This window comes from Callithrix jacchus, chromosome X (assembly GCF_049354715.1).
Source record: "Callithrix jacchus isolate 240 chromosome X, calJac240_pri, whole genome shotgun sequence".
Classification (NCBI taxonomy): domain Eukaryota; kingdom Metazoa; phylum Chordata; class Mammalia; order Primates; family Cebidae; genus Callithrix; species Callithrix jacchus.
The window spans coordinates 16,865,141-16,886,014 of NC_133524.1; the positions used below are offsets into that span (position 1 = coordinate 16,865,141).

At 40.0% G+C, this 20,874-nt stretch overlaps 1 protein-coding gene across 29 annotated transcripts in view; it reads right to left on the bottom strand.

Annotated features, from left to right (window-relative positions):
- The window catches only part of CTPS2 (CTP synthase 2), a 229,244-nt gene that overhangs the window by 102,744 nt on the left and 105,626 nt on the right, over window positions 1-20,874 (bottom strand). For 6 of the 29 annotated variants that reach the window (XM_078362209.1, XM_078362214.1, XM_008989009.5 and 3 more), the window contains 2 exons: window positions 14,748-14,858; window positions 12,058-13,829 (listed from right to left, as the gene is read on the bottom strand). The exons of the other annotated variants lie outside the window; for them this stretch is intronic. In XM_078362209.1, the coding sequence (XP_078218335.1) occupies window positions 14,789-14,858 (70 nt within the window). In that variant the 3' untranslated portion in view covers window positions 12,058-13,829; window positions 14,748-14,788. Of the gene's footprint in view, window positions 1-12,057; window positions 13,830-14,747; window positions 14,859-20,874 lie in introns of those variants that run through there. 29 annotated transcript variants of the gene reach the window in all.

Here is a 20,874-nt window from a genome sequence, read left to right on the forward strand (position 1 = left end):
GAGGCTGCGGCATGAGAACTGCTTGAACCCAGGAGGCAGAGATTGCAGTGACCCAAGATTGTGCCACTGCACTCTAGTCTGGTAACAGAGCGAGACTCCAACTCAAAAAAAAAAAAAAAAGAAAAAAAAAGCCGCTTAAACAATATAGAAAAAAAAATCATCTTTGTGTGTAATGTCTCTAGAAGAACCCAGAACAATCTGGTAACATGACCTCCAGGGAAGGGAACAAAGTAGTTGAGGACAGAGGTTAAAGAGAGACTTTTCTGTGACCTTTTATTTTGGAACGTCATGTCATACATTCTTTTAGCACATTTTTTAAGAGACTATCTTCACCAAATAGAAAAGGGTTTGAAAACATGGGTTCTACTGAAGCCTTGTAAAAAGATTTTCTTGCATCACATCCTTTAGATCAGCAGTTGACCAACTTTTCCTGTAAAGGGTCAGATAGTAAAAGTTTTAGGCTTTGTGAATCTCTATGTCAACTACTATCCTTTTGTAGCATGAAAGCAGCCATAGACAAGACATAAAGGAATGGGTGCAGCTGTGTTCCAATAAAACTTTATTTACAAAAATGGGCAGGATTGAGCCTGTGTGGGGTAGGAGGTAGGGAGAAGGCACATCTTTAAATAATGCCTCCTTTATACAATACAGAATTTATAATCATTTTACTTTACTTTTTCATTCTTAAACAGGTTAAAACAAATCTTTTAATTCAAATAAAGAATTATGCTTAGGGCTGGGCACAGTGGCTTATGCCTGTAATCCAAGCACTTTGGGAGGCTGAGGTGGGCGAATCACTTGAGGTCAGGCGTTCAAGACCATCCTGGCCAACACAGTGAAACCCCATGTCTACTAAAAATAAAAAAAATAGCCAGGCATGAAGGTGCGTGCCTGTAATCCCAGCTACTTGGGAGGCTGAGGCAGGAGAAACTCTTGAACCCAGGAGACAGAAGTTGCAGTGAGCCGAGATCACGCCACTACACTCCAGCCTGGGCGATGGGCGACAGACCAAAACTCCATCTCAAAAAAAAAAAAAAAAAAGAATTATGCTTAGGAAGTTTGAGCAAAAAGAAAGATGATGGGGAAACAGGAGAAAAGCATGTAGTTTATGAGATAAAACCATGGAGTCTGTGATAACCCCTCAGAAAAGCCGATGTTTCAAAAGCCATGAAAGAAAATTTCATCCTATCAGAAATCTTGCTATGAATCAATGGTGGCAACAACGAAGTCACATTCTGGGTTGAAAATTACTTTTGCATCTTCATATCTCTGAAGACACTGAAACAATATATACTTGTGCAAATCAACTCAGAAATTGCTACTCCAGAAATGTAGACCATATAAATTATCTAAATATTAATCTCTTACCATTAAATTCTCTACAGAAGTGATCATCATGACAAGTAGTCTCACCACCCTGGTCTGTGGAATATGACAAGTTTCTCTAGTTCAGAGAATCCCCTTGAGAGGATGATTCAGCCTGGAAAACTTTAGTTTCCTAGGAAGCTGGCTCCAACCTGCAGGTTCTAGGTTTTTAGCTTACTCTACAGAATTCTCCCAGCATCCTGACTGAAAGCATAGTCTCCCTCGGAGAAAACGAATCAAAGCAATACATCTGCCTTCAAAACAATTTCTTGTTGAAGAAAAAGATGAAAGTTTAAGACAACACTCAAGCTTAAAAATGAGCTCTATGATCAAACAGTATCAACTGGACTCTCCAACTTTTCACTATCGTTTGTCTCAGAGGAAGCAGGTAATACTGACGAAGCCATATGAATGGAAAGTGGGCCTCACTCAGGAGCAATGAAACTGAATGACGTCCATGGAATTTGCCATTATCTTTTAGTGACATTCAGGGACATCAATCTCAAAGATCAGAAGCTGCTTGTATCGGGTACACATGAAAATACACGGAAACAATAGACACTGGGGACCCTTAGACTGGGGAGAGAGTGTGGGAGAAAGCACAGAAAACTACCTATTGGGGACTATGCTCACTACCTGGGTGATGGGATCATTTGTACCCCAAACCTCAGTGTCATGCAATATATCCAAGTAACAAACCTGCACATGTAACCCCAAATCTACGATAAACATTGAAAACTTTTTTAAAAGAAGCTGCCTGTGATGGGATTCAGGACACACTACCCCAAAATATGTCACTTTAGCATATCAAGTATTTGAAGCTGAAGAAATCTGAGAAAACCACAAAAGCAGGGAGGTCTCTCTGACACTTCCCTGCCCTTCTCCCCTGATGTAGGTCATTAAGACCCTAGGTGAAATGTGCCTTCTCTAGACCTGGAGGAAAGGAGCATTCTTATCTCTGAAGACACAGGACACAGAATGTGAACCAACAGGACTTACTAAGTTCCCCACTTCATTACCCCAGATCATTCTCTTTGCCCTATCCTACTTCTCCATTAATCTTGTGAAAGAACAATAAATCCTGGGGCCCCAAAATCACTAAGCTAAAGGGAAAAGTCAAGCTAAGAACTGCTTAGGGCCAATCTGCCTCCCATTCTATTCAAAGTCATCCCTCTGCTCACTGAGATAAATGAATATCTGGTTGCCTCCTTTGGAAAAGCTAATCAGAAACTTAAATGAATGCAACCATTTGTCTCTCATGACCTAGAAGCCTGGAAGTGGTGACACACTGTGGAGTCCTGCCCACAAGCAGCACACATTGATCCACCACACAAAACCCCTAGGCCACAGCTCAGTTCTTCCTTTTAAGAAAAAAAAAAGGGGACACAAATAATCTAAGAATGGGGAGAAAACAAGGAGAACGACCCTCTTTCGAGCACTCCTTAGGTTTTATGCACCTCTACTTACCAGAGTTTATGCAAAATGGAAGTAATACGGTTTCTGTGCACATTTACATTAAGGAAAAAGCCCTAAGGCTGACCTGCAAACTATGGAGTTCCTAAGTTCCCTTTCTCTCTATTTTTCTTTTCTGCCTGCTTTAAATCTGCTGTTATTTTTCTATTAAGATGAAAAGCACTGTTTGGATCAAACAGGTTCTTTTCACAAGCCGGTGAATTTGTACTTATCTCATGGCTAAAGTTCTGAAGTAAAAGCTACAGGATCTTTGTGTGTGTGTGTGTGTGTGTGTGTGTGTGTGTGTGTGTGTGTGTGTATACATGTGTGTATATATATTTGAAAGGCCTTTATAATCTCTATAATTTTATGTTTAATTGGCAATTAAATCCATTTTAATTTCCCTCTAGAACACCAGACATTTTCTCTCCTGCCTTAGGATGTGAATTTTGCTATTTGACTTTCACCTGAGTTGTTTCCTTTAATATGCAAATGTAAGCTATTTAGCTGACAACTGCCTAGGGTAATAAAACAGGTTATTAAGAATTTGAAAGCCTAAGATAGGGAAAAAGTTTTTTATGAATCTGTAACATGTATTTCTATCAGCATGCCTAATACATTTATGTATTCGTGTTGCATACACACTGCTTCACTCCTGAAAATATATAAAAGAGCTCTAATTAATTGGCTTAAAAAAAAGCACTTGAATCAAATATTTTATAAGGAAAAAAGAAAACACTGGTCAAATGCTTTTCCAAGGTTGTGTAACTTAAGAAAAATCTTTAATAAATAAGCTAGCTTTAAAATTATTGGTAAAGTAATATTTGAAATGTCTTATGAATTGCCAGAATACATTTTCATTTGTATTTATTAATCAAGCAATTTCATACTTATCCCACCAAATACTATAAGGTGTCAAAATTTGGCATGGGGTTACAAAACTATAAACCCATCCCAAAACAGAATAATTTTTGCGTGTGTAAACTTTAATAAATAAGACATTGATATTGGTTTAAATAAAAATAATTACATCTTAGGTTTAGTAAAATTACCATGACTTCTAATCTTGTGGCTTTAGGCAGTCTAGTCCACAGGCATGTAAGGTTTGTTTTGGGAAGGGACTGTTATCGTCTTTGTTTCAAAGCTTAACTATAAACTAAGTTCCTCCCAAAGTTTGTTCAGCCTATGCCCACGAATAAACAAGGACAGCTTGGAGGTTAGAAGCAAGAAAGTTCAACTTTTACTGCATCTCACCATTTTCTGTTTTCTCTTCCCTTTTAAACAGAGCTGGGTATGTGGGTGTGGTGGCACACGCCTGTAGTCCCAGCTACTCAGGAGACTGAGGCAGGAGAATCACCTGAACCCAGGAGGCAGAGGTTGCAGTGAGCCAAGATAGCACCCCTGCACTCCAGCCTGGCTACAGAGCAAGACTCCATCTCAAAAAAGAAAAAGGTGTGAAACAGTAACACTCTCCTTCAACTCATTTTCAGCTCTTATAAATTTTGTTCCTTAAGTTCTGTTTGTTGTGGACTAATGCTAACAATGTTTTCTTAAAAGTCTAAAGAAAATGTTTTCTTCCAACATAATATTCTGTGCAGTATAGATCTTTTCTTTTGCCTTTTGGTAAATGGCCTAACAGATTTTACATTTTATTGAAACAATTCCTATGCCATCATTATTATTAAGTTTGGTTTGCTTAGGAAAAAAACTGAGATTAAAATTTTTTTTATTTAAGGTTATTACATCCGTGTATATAGAAAGATGTATGTGCTTTTTAAAGAACTTGTGACAGTGAGTTACAGGGCTTTGACTCCTGGGTCTAAAAAGGATACCAAGTCCTGCTAAATCTTAAACACTGACAGCAATTATAGGTTCATCTTCAGGCCTCGTAGAAGATGTCAATCAAAATAAACTGCATTCCTGAGACACAGGGCCAGAAATTAAAGTTATTCAACTTGTCAAGGCCCAGGGACTACTGCAGAAGACATAGACATGTGAGATTATAAGGGTTGATTCTGAGAGATAAAATAAGTTCAATTTCTCTATAAATTAATCATTAATGTCAAAGGCACACTGATGCAAGACCAGCATATGTTGCCCCTATGTCAGATTAAAAAGATTTTCTTGAAGCATTAACTGACTACTTAATAAAGGTTACAAAAAGCTTATGGAAGTTATATCTTATGGTCAAGATTAAAATATTATAGATTGTAACATTTTGAAAAACAAATTTAATTGACTCTATGCTGCTTTTATTAGGGCTTGTTGTTTAGAAAATTAAGTCTCCTCTCTCAAAGAATAAAGGTTTTCACCTTTTTTTGAAATCCTTGAGTTATCACTTTGGTCAAATGAATGACTTATTTTACAATGACCTGTGATATTAAGTGTTTTAAGCCTTTGATATTTGACAAACTTTCCAAAATCAAATTATAAATTATGTCTTTTTCTGACTGAATTAATCCTTTAAGATACTGGGTTCCCTAAAGTCCAAAAATTACATAATTTGGCTTATTTGGTATAAAAATTATACAGGAAACATTGTCAAATATGAAGTCGTGTTTGGTTTTCTTTGGACTATATTTGTATAAAAAATATGTTATTGATATGTGTTCCAAAATTATGGGAAATTCCTATAATTCTAATATGCTTAGTGTACATTATCAGTAATAATTATAACTGTTGTGTTAAATTATTGTGTGCCACAGAGGTAAAAAATTTCCTTGTCAATTGTGCCCTTGACTATGGCTGCCCTTAAAGTTTTAGTCATCCAAGGACAATTGCTGTCTTGTTTCGGTCCTCTTTAGAAGGCGATTTTATAATCAGCTGTAAAACTCAAACAGGTGCTCTTGAATACAAGTTTCTGATAACTTTGGAGATTGTGACATCAGAATAGAAGAAAAACTTTTAGGACTCATGGAGAACTGAAATGTTCATGAATATCAAGCAGAACAGGAATTTACTACATGGACTGAAGTAATACGAGATTGAGGTAATCTTTTTCACTTTTTGCTCAAAATATTGCCAATCCTTTGTTTTGTTTTTTAGAGTCAAGGAAACTTTTCTTTTGAGCTATGGACAGCTTTTAACAATTTAGTATACTATGAACAAAATTTAGAACATATTTGTTTCTCTCTATCTGATTTCTCCAGAATTTGGAAACTATTTGTGAGCATTCTTAACTTATGGCAACATAGTTATTTGCATAAGTGCAATAAGAATCTGTTTTCATGGCCAGGTTCAGTGGCTCATGCCTATAATCCCAGAACTTTGGGAGGCCAAGGTGGCCAGATCACAAGGTCAGGAGATCAAGACCATCCTGGGCAACATGGTGAAATTCCATCTCTACTAAAAATACCAAAATTAGCTGGGCATGGTGGTATGTGCCTGTAATCCCAACTACTCAGGAGGCTGAGACAGGAGAATGGCTTGAACATGGGAGTCGGAGGTTGCAATGGCGCCATGATAGCACCATTGCACTCCAGTCTGTCTCAAGAAAAAAAAGAATCTGTTTTCCTTTATAATAGGACACAATTAGAGAAACTGATTATTTTGCCAAGGGTTTGAGTGGAATGTTGTGCTTTCCTTTACGGAACCAAACTTGACTTATGGAGCCAATAAAGGCCTCTTGGAAATGCTGGCCTCATACCTAGTCTACATAGTCCCTGTACAGGATTCCTGACTTGTGATAGGTAAAGCACATCACTTTCTGACAGGCCCAGGAACCCCAAGTTTATCTTGGAACCTCAAGAGGAGAGGAATTCACCCAACTCATAGGTATTTGACGGTACAAATCCATGGCTGAGCTTGGCTTTTAAAAAGTTTTATCTGAGATTCCTTCTATGAAACAAATTTTCATCAAAGCCAATTTAAAAGCCTATGTAAAAAAATATTATTATTATTGCTGCACTTTATACAAATAATCAGGCCAAGTATAATAAAGCAAACTGGTCCTACCATGATCTCTCTTTAGTAAAAATGGGAAACTGCAGAGAGAAAAATTATTTTTTAAAAACTACAGTACACTTGTTGTTAGATTCTAGCCTTGCCTAATGTTTTTCAATGGTTATTAGTATTATTTTCTACAGTTTGGACTGAATTCTAATTTTTCTTGGCTACATGTCTTCGAAATAATGATTTCAACTTTTTTCCTTCTTTTTCCCCATTTTTTTCCTAATTTGGAGTCACTGAAAACTAAACTGTGCTTCTGTAAAGCCCTGTGAACTGAAGCTAGACAATTTAAACTTCAGAAGAAAATAACAACCTATTTACATAATAAGCCACTTTCATCCCTGCCCACTGATATATAAACTTCAGAGTAATGTGGCCTATATCGATTTTCCAGGATTGTTCTTTTGTTTGTTGTCTTTTTTTTTTCCCTTCCTCCCTGTATTTTCTCTTCAGAGGACATACAACTTCACAACTTGCTAAGATTGAACTTTCCTAATAACTGGGGACCTACCCAACTAAGAATAAACCATCCTAGCCATGAGAGATCAGATGAAACCTGGGACCAGAGACTAATTTTCTCCTAAAATGCTTTCTCTAAAAGATTTTTAAAAAGAAAAGGGGATAAATATGAAAGGAAAATAAATCTCAGGACCCCCATATCACTAAGCAAAAGGGAAAATTCAAGCTGGGAACTGCTTAGGGCCAACCTGTCTCCCATTATATTCAATGTCACCTCTGTGCTCACTAAGATAAGTGCATGTCTAACTGCCTCATTTGAAAAGGTTAAAGAGTGCAACCATTTGTCTCTTATCTATTAATAACCTGGAAGCCCCCCACCCCCATACCTATAATCCCAGGACATTGGGAGGCCAAAGTGGGCAGATCACAAGATCAGGAGTTCAAGACCAGCCTGGCCAACATAAAAAAAAGTATTAAAAAAATGTATAAAGCTGTCTAAAAAAAAAAGGATAAAACTAAGCTGTGCCCCAACCACCTTGGGCACATGTTGTCAGGACTTCCTGAGGCTGTGTCATGGATACACATCCCCTACCTTGGCAAAATAAACATTCTAAATTAACTGAGACCTGTCTCAGATTTTCTAGGTTCACGCACCTTTGCCTTGAGTTGTCCTACCTTTCTAAACAGAACCAGTGTCCATCTTACACATACTGATTGATGTCTCATATCTCCCTAAAATGTGTAAAACCAAGCTGTGCCCTGACCACTTTAGGCACATGTCATCAGGACCTCCTGAGGCTGTGTCATAGATGCACATCCTCAACCTTGGCAAAATAAACTTTATAAATTAATGGAGATGTGTCTCAGATTTTGGGGATTCACAGTCTCTACTCTCCACCAAACCTACTATAAAAGACATTCAGCTTTAACTGCTTCTTTGGGTCTTCATTTTCTTATGAATGGTTCATGTGTCACATAAAACTTAAATTTGTCCACTTTTCTCTCGTTAGTCTGTCTTTTGATATAGGGCCTCAGCCATGAACTTAGAATGGGTAGAGAAAAAAAAATATTTTTCCTCCCCTACATATTTCTAAGAATCTTACCTGATTTTCGATGGCACCTTTGGATTGTAGAACCTTAGCTGTAGGAGAAATGGTGGTGAGGGCCAATGTCTGGCACTGACTTTAACGGACTATAGATGTGTATGTAAATAGTACTTACTTTAACAAAATAGAAAGTGCAAGAAAGAAACATAGCAACAGAAGTGACAATTAAGATCGGAAGGGACCCATTCTTTTTTTTTTTTTTTGAAATGGTCTCACTCTGTCTCCCAGGCTGGAATGCAATGGTGACATCACAGCTCACTTCAGCCTGGACCTCCCAGGCTCAAGTGATCCTCATACCTTAGCCTCTCGAGTAGCTAGGAGTATAGGCATACACCACCATGACAAGCTAATTCTTTTAATTTTCCATAGAGATGGCGTCTCACTATATTGCCCAGGCCAGTCTTGAATTCCTGGGATGAAGCTATCCTCCTGCCTTACCGTCCCAAAATGTTGGGATTATAGGCATGAGTTACCATGCCCAGCCCTAGCTCCATTCTTAATTGTCATTTAGCCTACACTTTCACTTCATTGACACCAAGCAGATGAGGATACCATTGAAACAGTGCCACCATTCACCCAAGTGTCCTGTCAGTCAGGAAAAGCACATCCCCACTGGATCTCGGAGCTCTCGGTCCACCGTCTTTGCACTGTGTGACCACACACAAAACCAAGTAAATCATTTACCTGCTTTGTTCAGGAGGCTGTCCTTGGTTCTCTAGTTTCTGATAGGACCCCATTTTACACTCTCTCTCAAGCCCCCTTGTCCTTCTTCTTTGGTACTGTCATAGCCCCTAAACATATGACAATTATTAATATAATTAAAGACTTATTTCTCTATAGATTTGTTTAAAGCCGCCTTCCCCGAAGAGATGGTCAGGTCTTAAGGCAGGTTTGTTACAGATGACAGGCTCTTGGGCCCATCATGTAACAAATTAAAAATAAAAAATTAGCATGGGGACAAGCAGATTTCCCAGACAAGGCTTGTATCTTGAGGTTTGTGCTTGAGTGCAGGGGAGACACCAGGGGTACAAGGATCCCTCAGGCTGACTCCTTGAAAAGGTGGTAGGGATTTTTTTATTAGACAAACACAGGAATTGGTATCAGGGGTAGGGAATGCAGGCTGGCCTGGGGAATTGTTATCTTGAGTAACGGGCCACCTAGGGGTCTGGCCAGCAGTAACAGGCTGCAAATGAATTGTTCGGCGTTCCTTCCCTTCCCAAGATGGGACAGTCTGCAACCTCAGTTTGATGTTTAGATTTCCTAAAGCCAGTTCCTGGAATTCTTTTAAGTAAAAGGCATGGTTAAACATTATGAAAGCACAGAAGAATGGCTATTTTCTTTGTAAGCCTAAAGCCTTATCTAAAGCCAATTGTCAGCAAGGCAGTGGTGTGGGTCTTGTGATCAGCGAGACAAGAAGAAAAAAAATGTGTGAAAAAGCAACTGAGTCCCTTTTCTATTTATCTGAGGTTACTCCCCACTGTACCCCCAGCCCCTGACATTGTCAGAGGCTTTTGAACCTGAGTGACTCCATCTTGAATAGCGGCTGGGTAAAACAAGGCTGAGACCTACTGGGCTCCATTTCCAGGAGGTTAGGCATTCTTAGTCACAGGATGAGATATGAGGTTGGCAGGACTGGCATCACAAGACACAGGTCAGAAAAACTTGACCATAAAACAAGATGCGGTACAGAAGCTAGCCAAAACCCACCAAAACCAAGATGGTGACAAAAGTGACCTCTAGCCATCCTCACTGCTCATTATACTCAAATTACAATGTATTAGCATGCTTAAGGAAACTCTCACTAGCACCATGACAGCTTACAAATGCCATGGCAGTGTTCAGAAGTTACCCTGTATAGTCTAAAAAGGGGGGGAACCCTCAGTTCTAGGAATTCCCCACCCCCTTCCCAGAAAACTCATGAATAATCTACCCCTTATTTAGCATATGATCAAAAAATAACTGTAAGTATACCCAGTCAGCAGCTTGTGCCGCTGCTGTGTCTATGGAGTAGCCATTCTTTTGTCTCCTTTACTTCTCTAATAAAGTTTATTCTATGGATTTGCCCAAAATTCTTTCTTGTGCAAGATCCAAGAATCCTCTCTTGGGGTCTGGACTGGGACCCCTATTACCATGCCTGGCCCAAGAAACATTTGTTGAGTGATGATTTATAGTAACTTTCTGTGCTCACATCTCACTCTTGTTCCAGTACCTATATTCTAAGCAGCCGCGCCACTGTCCTTCTGTGCTTCCCTACATTCCAAGTTCAAGGGTACAGGCTAGTTTATTGTTTCTTAAGTGCTCGTCTTTCTGGTCTTGTTTACATGCATCATTAGCCCACAGGAAAGCACTATGTTACAAGTGACTCTAGAAAGCACAATCATTAAAATTGAAAACTTCCACTTAAACCAGACTATCCCTTTGTGATGTTAAAAGTGTCGCCTCTGGCCGGGCACAGTGGCTCATGCCTGTAATCCCAGCACTTTGGGAGGCTGAGGTGGGTGGATCACGATGTCAGGAGATCGAGACCATCCTGGCCAACATGGTGAAACCCCCGTCTCTACCAAAAATACAAAAAAATTAGCTGGGTGTGGTGGCACACACTTGTAGTTCCAGCTATTCAGGAGGCTAAGGCAGGAGAATTGCTTGAATCCAGGAGGCGGAGATTGCAGCAAGCCGAGATCGCGCAGCTGCACTACAGCCTGGGCGACAGTGCGAGACTCAAAAAAAAAAGTGTCACCTCTGGCCGGCAGTGGCTCATACCTGTAATCCCAGCACTTTCGGAGGCCAAGGGAGGCAGATCACCTGAGATCAGGAATTCGAGACCAGCCTGGCCATCATGGAGAAACTCGTCTCTATTAAAAGTATAAAAATTAGCCAGGCGTGGTGGCAGGCGCCTATAATCCCAGCTACTCAGAAGGCTGAGGCAGGAGAATCGCTTGAAACCCGGAGGCAGAGGTGCAGTGAGCCAAGATGGCGCCATTGCACTCCAGCCTGGGCAACAAGAGCGAGACTCCCTCTCAAAAATAAAAAAAAGTGTCACCTCTGAGCTTCTGACCCCCTCCCTAAGAGGCCTATTCTAGCTTTTTAACCTACCTGTGGGCTTTTCATTTGGAGCCTCGTGTGATCTTCAAGCTGTAATTTTCGCAAGTGGAGCGCTAAAGCTCTTTAATATTTTTGTTTACCAGAATTAGTCATTTCATTTCTGTATGTGCTTGGTAGATGAATTTTCTGTGGTATCTTACAAAATAAGGCCGTAATACCTTATGGCATTTAAAAAAAAGGTGGGGGGCAAAACCACCGCAAAAAAATTAACTGAACAACTAAAATATTTAAATGAGTATTAGAAAGCTTAAATGTAGGCAACAACTAAGTCATATCAAGCACATCCAACAGGAAAAATTAGAAAGCATACTAGCTAAGAACATTAGGGAATGGGGCAAGGACGCGGGGACGTGAAGAAGGTACAGGGTTGGATCCTGTCTTTATTTTAAAATTTAATATTATGTTCAAACGTGAATTTTTTAATTTTGATTTTTAAAAATAATATTGCATTAAAATACTACTGATCCTTCTTCAGAAGTTAAAGAGAATTACCATATGACACAGCAATTCCTCTCCTAGGCATACTCCCCAAAAGAATTAGAAACAGGTACTCCAACAAACATTTGCGTGTGATTGTTCACAGTATTACTATTCACAATAACCAAAAGGTGGAAACAAACTGTGGTATATTCATACAATGGAATTTTATTCAGCCATAGAAGGAATGAAGTTCTGACACATGCTACAACATGGGGAAACCTTGAAAACGCCATGCTAAATGCAAGTCTGACTGATCAGGGGCTCTTGGGCTCTCAATGCAATAGAAATTGACATGGGGAGAAAAGCGTTTTCCCAAACAAAGCACGAAAAGGGTAAGAGATATAGGTTAGCATCATCTGGTTGTGATGATTATCTTGAGTAATGGGCCACCTGGTGGTCTGGCCAGCACCAACAAAGCTGTAAATCAATTAATTGTTCAGCATTCCCTCCCAAGATGGGACACTCTGCAATCTTGCTTCCATATTTTGGATCTCCTAAGGCCAGTTCCTGGAATTGTTTAAGTAGAAGACATGGTTAAGCATTATGAGAGCACAGACAACAACACAGAAAGGCGATTTTCTTTGTCTGACTAAAGCCTGGAGGTTAGCAGGTATGGTGTCAGTGAGGTAGTGGTAGGGGTTTTGTGACCAGTGGAAATGCGTGAAAAAATGCTCTAGCGGGGGTGAGCCAAAGCCAAGTCCCCTTCCTACTGTCTCAGAAGAAGCCAGACACAAAAGACCGCATACATATATATTGTATAATTCTGCTTATATGAAATATGCACAATAGAAAAAGCCACAGATATAAAAAGGAGATGAGCGGTTGTCAGCGGATAGGCAGAGGGGAAGCTAGGGAGTGACTGCTAGTGCGGACAGGGATTTCTTCTGGAGTGATGAACGTGTTCTGGAAATAGTTAAAGGTGGTGGTTGTTCAACATCAGTGAATACAACCCAACTGTTCAAAATGGTTAATTCTATGCTATGTGAATTTCACCTCAATTAAAATATATGTATACACAGGTTGAGTATCCCTAATCTGAAAATCCAAAATCCAAAATGCTCCAAAATTCCAAAATTTCTGAATGCCAACATGATGCCAGAAGTGGAAAATTCCACGCCTGATCTCATGCCAAAAATCATAGTCAAAATGCAGTTGAAACTTTGCTTCATGTACAAATCACTTAAAATTTTGTATAAAACTACCTTTAGGCTATGTGTATAAGGTATATATGAAGCATAAATGAATTTCATGTTTAGACTTGAATTTCATCCCCAAGATATCTCATTATGTATATGCAAATATTCCAAAATCTGAAATTCAAAACACTTTTAGCCCCAAGCATTTCACATAAGGAATACTCAAACTCTATTATTGATCTTGATTCCTCAGTTTTTGTGGAGCCTTTTTAATCTTGTACCTGAGGCAAAGCCTTACTTGCCACCTCCAAGTCTTGGACCTATTAAATTTTACGTTTACCGGAAAACAAACAGGGCGAGAAATTGAAATTATCTTGGACCACACACAAATCTGTGGTTGAGGTCCAGGTAAAACGACTTAGTTTCTTACTCAAAATTACTTACAGTATGCTCCCTGCCATACTTTCCATACAAAGGCCCAGTGACCTGGGCTCTCGCTCATCATCCTATCATTCTGATCCGCTGGAAAAAACATGAACTCACTTTCTCCCCAGTGAGGTTGTTGGGAAAAATTTAATCAGCTACAGATATTTTAAGTACCAAAGGCTGCCTCTGGAGGGAAAAGAAAACTACGCCTTTGGTTCTGGTTCACAGAAGTATGTATTATCAGATTCCCTTTGAGGCTTTACATCCCATGTTTGCTGGAGAACAGGGGGATTCTGTAAGGGTGTAGTGATTTCTTCAGATAGTTCCTTCATCTTGCCTTCAATTATTTCAGAGGCTTAAAAGAAAAGAATATAAATATTAGCAACACCAGGAACTGAATAATACAAGTCTTTCAATATCTCCAGCTAACCTTTGCACCATTTTGGCTTGCTCCAAAAGGTCTCCATGCTTGAGGCAAAACTAAATAGATACAGCTTTGCATCTTCCCTGATGAACGTGAAGAGAGCTCACAGAAAAGCAATGAACTCTTTACGAGTCTTCCAAAATCTGCTGTCTCTGCTGAAGAACAGCTTATTCAACTCAAGGCCTGCCATAATGCCTAGGGCAATCCAGGCACTATCCGCCACTAAGCATAAATTTACTGAAGCTATCCAGGCTGGTATCTCTCAAACAGTGCATAATAGAGCTATGGGCTGCTCTTGGACTCTAAGCCTGTCTCTTGTATCTCCCTACAAAGAAATCAAATACTATTTTATTTTATATAAATCCAAGGAAATCTGCTCTTCGATGAGTGGCCTTGACCAGGGATCAGCAAACTGTTTTAGTTTTATTGGAACACAACCATATCTGTTCATTTATGTATTATCTACGGTTGCTTTCCTGCTACAATGGCAGAACTGAGTAGCTGCCACAGGAACTGCATGGCTCATAAGCCTAAGATATTTACCATACAGAAAAAGTCTGCCCACCCCTGACACAGACTATTATGACTCTAACCGCAACAGCCCCCACTTATACATTTGTAGGTGTATTTGTATATTTTTTCCTGGCCCAAGGTGCATTCCACTTTCCCCATACACTAACTCGTACCAGCACCATGGGCTGTCGTGCCTGTCCTGCTAACTGTGCCAGTCAAATGGGAGCATCTCAAAGGAGCAAGATCCTGTGAAGTGAGTCCTATAATACCCCCTCTATTCCAAGACAACAGCTTGTCCATGAGAGAAAGGAGCAAACCTCGAAGATTCCATCTTACCCTCACAGGCAGTCCCCATTATTCCCAGTCATGTATTCATTTCAGCTTAATTCCAACTCAGCTATCCTTGGCTCTGAAAAGCTGTCATCACTGGCATCACTGTATCTATCACTAGATTAAAAAAGGAACTAATTTAGCAAGTATTAGAAAAAAAAAACGCTGGACAATGATTTATTTTGCAATTTCAAACACATTCCGTATTAACCCCTTAGGATGAGAGAAAACACTACGGAATTTTCTTTTAGCACTTTCTAGTCACCACAGGAAGAGTTCAGTCCAACTACATGCAATGGCCTCTTTCTTTGGTCAAATAAATGGATCACTTATTTTCATTGTAAACTGTAAGTTACTTATTCAGAAAATTTTAAAACGCATTTCAATTTAGACTGAAATTTATAATCTTCTGAAGACCACTGATCATTTCTAAACTTTAACAAAAGCCTTGAAAGTAGATTGCCTTCCTGCCACCTTAGCTATTACTTGCTTTCTACTAGAGGTGTTATATTAACAAACTGATTTAAAATGAAAACCTGAGCTGATGGACCCATTTATTTTCTGTGAATCTACTCTTGTCATATTAGGGCCTAAATCTCAGTCCATCTGAGGTTGAACATCACTTAGTCCTACTCCTACTGATGTCAATTTGTTCTTCAATGCAATAACATAGCATACTACATTGCCTGGATCTTCAGGGTTTTTTTTTTTTTTTTCATTCTTCACTCTTATGACAACTGTTTCCTTTGGCAATGAGGGAGTTCAGGACATACTACCTCAAAATATGGCACCCTAGCATATTGCATATTTGAAACTGAAGGAATTTGAGACAGCATGTGCAAGAAGTTCTCTCTGACCTTCCTCCACCGAAGCAGGCCATAACACCCAGGAAGAATTTTCTGACCTTTTCTGAAGCAAGTCAAAAGACCCTCAGGTGAGAGGTACCCCAACCCTCATATCCAGAGGAAACCAGCATCCTTATCTCTAAAGCTACAGGATCCCAGGGAAAAATCTGAATGAAAAGGCCTTGCTAAGTGTCCCTAGTATATTACCAGGAGGTCACACACTCTTTGCTCTATATAACTTTCCATGACTCTCTACTCTTCATCAGGTCTGTTTTATAAACACTAGGGTTTACCTATGTTTTTTGAGTCTTCGTTTCCTTATGAAGGTTCCCATAATACTTACATTAAATTAATTTGTACGCTTTTCTCCTTTTTTTTTTTTTTAAATAAGGCTGGAGTGTGTGTATGGGGGAGGAGGGGATGGTGCCTCACTGTTGCCCAGGCTAGTCTCCAACTCCTGGCCTCAAGGGATCCGCCCACCTCAGCATTCCAAAGAATTCAGATTATAGGCACCTGCTGCTGTACCCAACTCTATGCTTTTTGTTTGTTAATCTGTTTTTTGTTATCAGGGCTTTGGCCATGAACCTAAGATGGGTAGAAGAAAAACCATCTTTTCTCCCCTATAGCAACATGAAAGGACTAGAGAACAGTGAACACAGTGCATGTCCCTGTTACATTAGCCAAATGCTGTCATTCTTTTCAGCTGTGGTTTGACTTTTGGCTCTGTGTTTTAAGGACCACAGCACCTCCCTAGATCCAGATCTGTGCTTGCCTCTGTGTTTGAGGATCACACAGCCTCCTCATTACGGAGGAACCAGTCATCTACGATCAGCAAATTCCACAGGAGCGTGAACTTGGTGGTCATGAGGACTAAGACATGCATGTTGGCTCAAGACCCAGAAAACACCCTGCAGTGCCATAAACAATGTTAACATACTCTCTACACTGGCTTTGAAATCTTATCTCCTTCAGATCATATTTTCATTATGATTTGTAGGTCAGTAGCATGAAAGTTCTCCCTTCCAACATTCTCATAGGTCCAAGAGTTGGAGAAATAATTTTCACGATTATACAAATTTCAAAATTAGAAATATAGGGAATGCCCTGATTACCTTGAGTCACAGATAGTATTCAAAATAGGACCAATTGTTGATATAAATGTCTCCATGTTGGTTTCCCTTAGAAATACACCTTCTCCATGAGATAGCTCTGCAACTGAACTTTCACTGTGAGATGTGGGATCTGTTTGTGGTTCCTCTTTCTCAGTTCCAAATAAATCAGCACACTGATCCTCTCCACTAGAATTCTACTAATCTATGAAGATGACAAAAGGAAGTGTTTCATGCCTGACCCATCCCCAGCCTTGGCCAAACTTTTGCTGATTTATAGCGATAAATGTCTGAATTCCCTAACAGATGAAACTCTACCCTTTTTTTAAGGGAGGAAAGGGAACAATTAGAGAAACCCTATGTTCATAGACTAGAAAAGAAAGATTTTACTCTAAACATACTGAGTGAATATTAATAAATAAACAAAACCATAGACAAGTCTGTATAGACAAAAAGACAATCTGTTTCCTGATTTGCCTGCTCACTCCCTTCTCTGACTTTTGAACAAAAACAGCGTAGGTAGGAGGGGGCGCTAGAATAAGGAGAGGAGATAGAAGATTCAGAATTGCAGAAAAGACAACATATGTAAGATAGTAAGATAAACATGAAACAACATATTCTGAAAACCAATCAAGTAGAAAGATACCCCCTAGTTAGACTTTAGTTCAGGGAAATCACTTCTACTGGTACATAGGAATAATTGAAGAATATTTGGGGGAAAAAAAATCGACAGCCAAAAAAGTTGATACATCCTATCCATGCACTCTCCCTGCTCAAATGGAGAATCTTTCCAGGTTCTATACAACATTTTGCGTCACAGAATTAGCCAAGAAAGGGGATTTGGAAGTAGCACTCCCTATCTGAGATGAAATGAAGGTCAAGGACGTTCAAGTAACTTAATAGCTCCATCATCGCCATTATACTAGCTCAGGCCACAAGGTGGGGTTTAAGCTGTGCCACAGGTAGGGCAGCAGGACCCACTAGGGCATGTCCGCTAATGCAAGTGACAAGGACCAAAAAGGACTGAGGGCACTTCATTTCCTTGGGTGCCAGATTTTACACCCACTTCCTTCCCCATCTCTAAGCCTGGGGAAGAACACGATGGGCTCATATCTTCCCCCCAACACACACACACACACACACTCTTAGTTATACTATTTATAAGCCACATACCTTGGACAAGTCACTGACTCCTGAGAGTCTAGAAAAAGTGGCAATAATACCTCCAAACTCACCAAAATGTTTTGAGTCAAAAGAAACTGTATAAACTTGCTCTGAAAACAATATCAAAATATAAATTGTTGCTATTGATGGGGTTGTATATTCATAACTTTTATCTCCTCAGAAAGTCATAGAAACACAAAGAATCGATTAAAACTGCTAACTGTATGATTTTCAGAATTGTTTCCTGTACCAAGTGTAATTCCCTACCCACATTAGCAAGTGGACTTGGGCGGGCCTGTTTCTAACCTAACGGCTCTCATTTCCTAACTGATGGCTGTCTGCCCCAAGCTCTGCCAACACATCCAAATGGCACAAGCTGAGTCTAACAAAATGAAGCTCAGCTTGAGTTTATTCATCTCCAAGGTTAATGACTCGGTTCACTAATTGTCTTTCATATGTGTTCAGAGACTGGGGATAAGACAATAAAACCATGACACTCAAGAACAGAATTATCAAAACAGACGTTACGCTGAACTTGCTGATTTTAGGACATTCATCTGCCAATAAAAAACAACTACTAGAAATAAAATGTGGGTCATCTGAATGCAGATCAACAGCGGCTCTTGCACGTGCAATAAAATGTGAGTGTGCTCTGTGCTGCATATGTGCTGTGAGCGCTACTCTATGCTGGGTTCATTTCTGTTTCACAAGGAACAAACAAGTCATAAGCTAGATGTATCTGCATATATTTTCATTAATTCAAGACATCCAGCTCTATCTTAGGACTAACCTGTATTTTTAAGTAATCTTTTATACACACAAACACACACACATACACACATACACGTTTCTCAAAGGGAAGAATTACCAGACATTAGTCTTTCATGTTAAATTTTATGAAGCGGCATAAAATACAGACATGTCCCTATGTGTCTTGTTACATTTGAAGAGGGGAAATTTTTTATTTATTTATTTTTATTTTTTTAGATGGTGTCTTGCTCTGTCACCCAGGCCAGAAGTCCAGTGGCACAATCTGGGCTCACTGCAACCTCCACCTCCCAGGTTCAAGCAATTATCCTGCCTCAGCCTCCTGAGTAAGTGAGATTACAGGTGCCGGCCACCACTCCCGGCCAATTTTTTGTATTTTTTAGTAGAGACGGGGTTTCTCCATGTTGGCCAGGCTGGTCTCAAACTCCTGACCTCAAGTGATCCTCCTGCCTTGGCCCCTTAAGAAGAGGGGAAAAATTTTAGACTATACTGTCCAATACAGTAGCCACATTAATAAAATGAAATTAAACTTAAAATTCCATTCCTCACTTGCACCTATCACACTGCAAGTGCTCAGTAGCCATGTGCGCCTAGTACTTACCGTATATGATAGTACAGATTACAGAACATTTCTATCAGTGCAGAAAGTTCTATTGGATAGTGCCGATCTAAAAATAGATGAATAATGATTTTTAAAAAGCAACCTACAGGCACCACGCAATGGTCCTCGTCGTTTCCTTAAAAAAAATTTTTGAGCCAGGGTCTTCCTCTGTCACCCAGGCTGGAATGCCGTGGCATGATCACAGCTTTCTGCAGCCTCAACCTCTGGGCTCAAGTGATCCTCCCACCTCAGCCTCCTGAGTAGCTGGGACTACAGGTGCACTCCACCATGCCCGGCTAATCTTTTGTTTTTATTTTTTGTAGGGATGGGGTCTCACTATGCTGCCCAGGCTGGTCTAGAATTCCTGGAGTGAGGCAATACTCTCACTGCAGCCTCTCAAAGTGCTGGGATTACAGGTGTGAGCCACCATGCCTGGCCAAAAGTTTTTCTTTAAGGTCTATACTGTTACATAAAATCACAGCAAATATCTTTCATGCATGCATGTGCCTCCCAAATCATGGAAACTCTCTTTTTAAAAAGTATTTTATGGTACCGTTTCTTGCAAGACAAATCAAAATCACCAGCAGCAACACAGAGGAATCACTATACTGACAAGATTTGACCACAATGGTCAACATGTAGTTCTTTTCTTTTCTTTTTGAGACAGAGTTTCGCTCTTGTTACCCAGGCTGGAGTGCAATGGCGCAATCTCAGCTCACCACAACCTCTGCCTTCCAGATGCAAGCGATTCTCCTAACTCAGCCTCCCAAGTAGCTGGGATTACAGGCATAAGCCACGGCAACCTGCGTTTCTTGTTTATTTGTTTGTTTGAGACACAGTCTCACTCTGTCAACCAGGCTAGAGTGCAGTGGTATGATCTCGGCTCATTGCAACCTCTGCCTCCTGGGTTCAAGCAATTCCCCTGCCTCAGCAACCCAAGTAGCTGGGATTACAGGCATGCACCACCATGCCCAGCTAATATTTGTATTTTTAGTAGAGATAGGGTTTTGCCATGTTGGCCAGTCTGGTCTTGAACTCCTGACCTCAAGTGATCTACCTGCCTTGGCCTCCCAAAGTGCTGGGATTACAGGCGTGACCCACTGTGCCCAGCCAACATGTGGCTCTTGAGAAGCAAAAGGTTTGTCATAGTGAAGTTTGCTTATCAAGGACTTCTGGTTCCCAATAAATTCCCAACATAAGAAAACAGATATTCCAAGGTGCTAGGGAAAGGGTATAGCAATGCCTCATATAGCCCACCTTTACACTACCCCAAGGCAGCTGTTAAACCATTTCTTCTCCATTAACAGAAAGAGGTGGTTGGAATTTAAACATTTTAATGGCATAGTTAGGATTCCCAGCATGCATGAGTTCCTTACAATACTTTGTATTAAAATCTGTTTCACGTGAAACAGCATGTTTTAAAAACAGGTTGTCATGCACACACTTATCCCCAAAGTGTTACTGCTATACTTATTTCCTTCACAAAGGGTCCCTGGAAGCCATAAAATATAAGAGAAATGGAACAAAAACTTAGTCTGCTTTGAATGAGTTTTGTATTTCATAGTAAACAGTAGAATACCACCCAGGCAGGGCGGTGAAAGCACGGTAGTGTGTAGTACTATTAACTCCATTCCTCTCTGGCACTA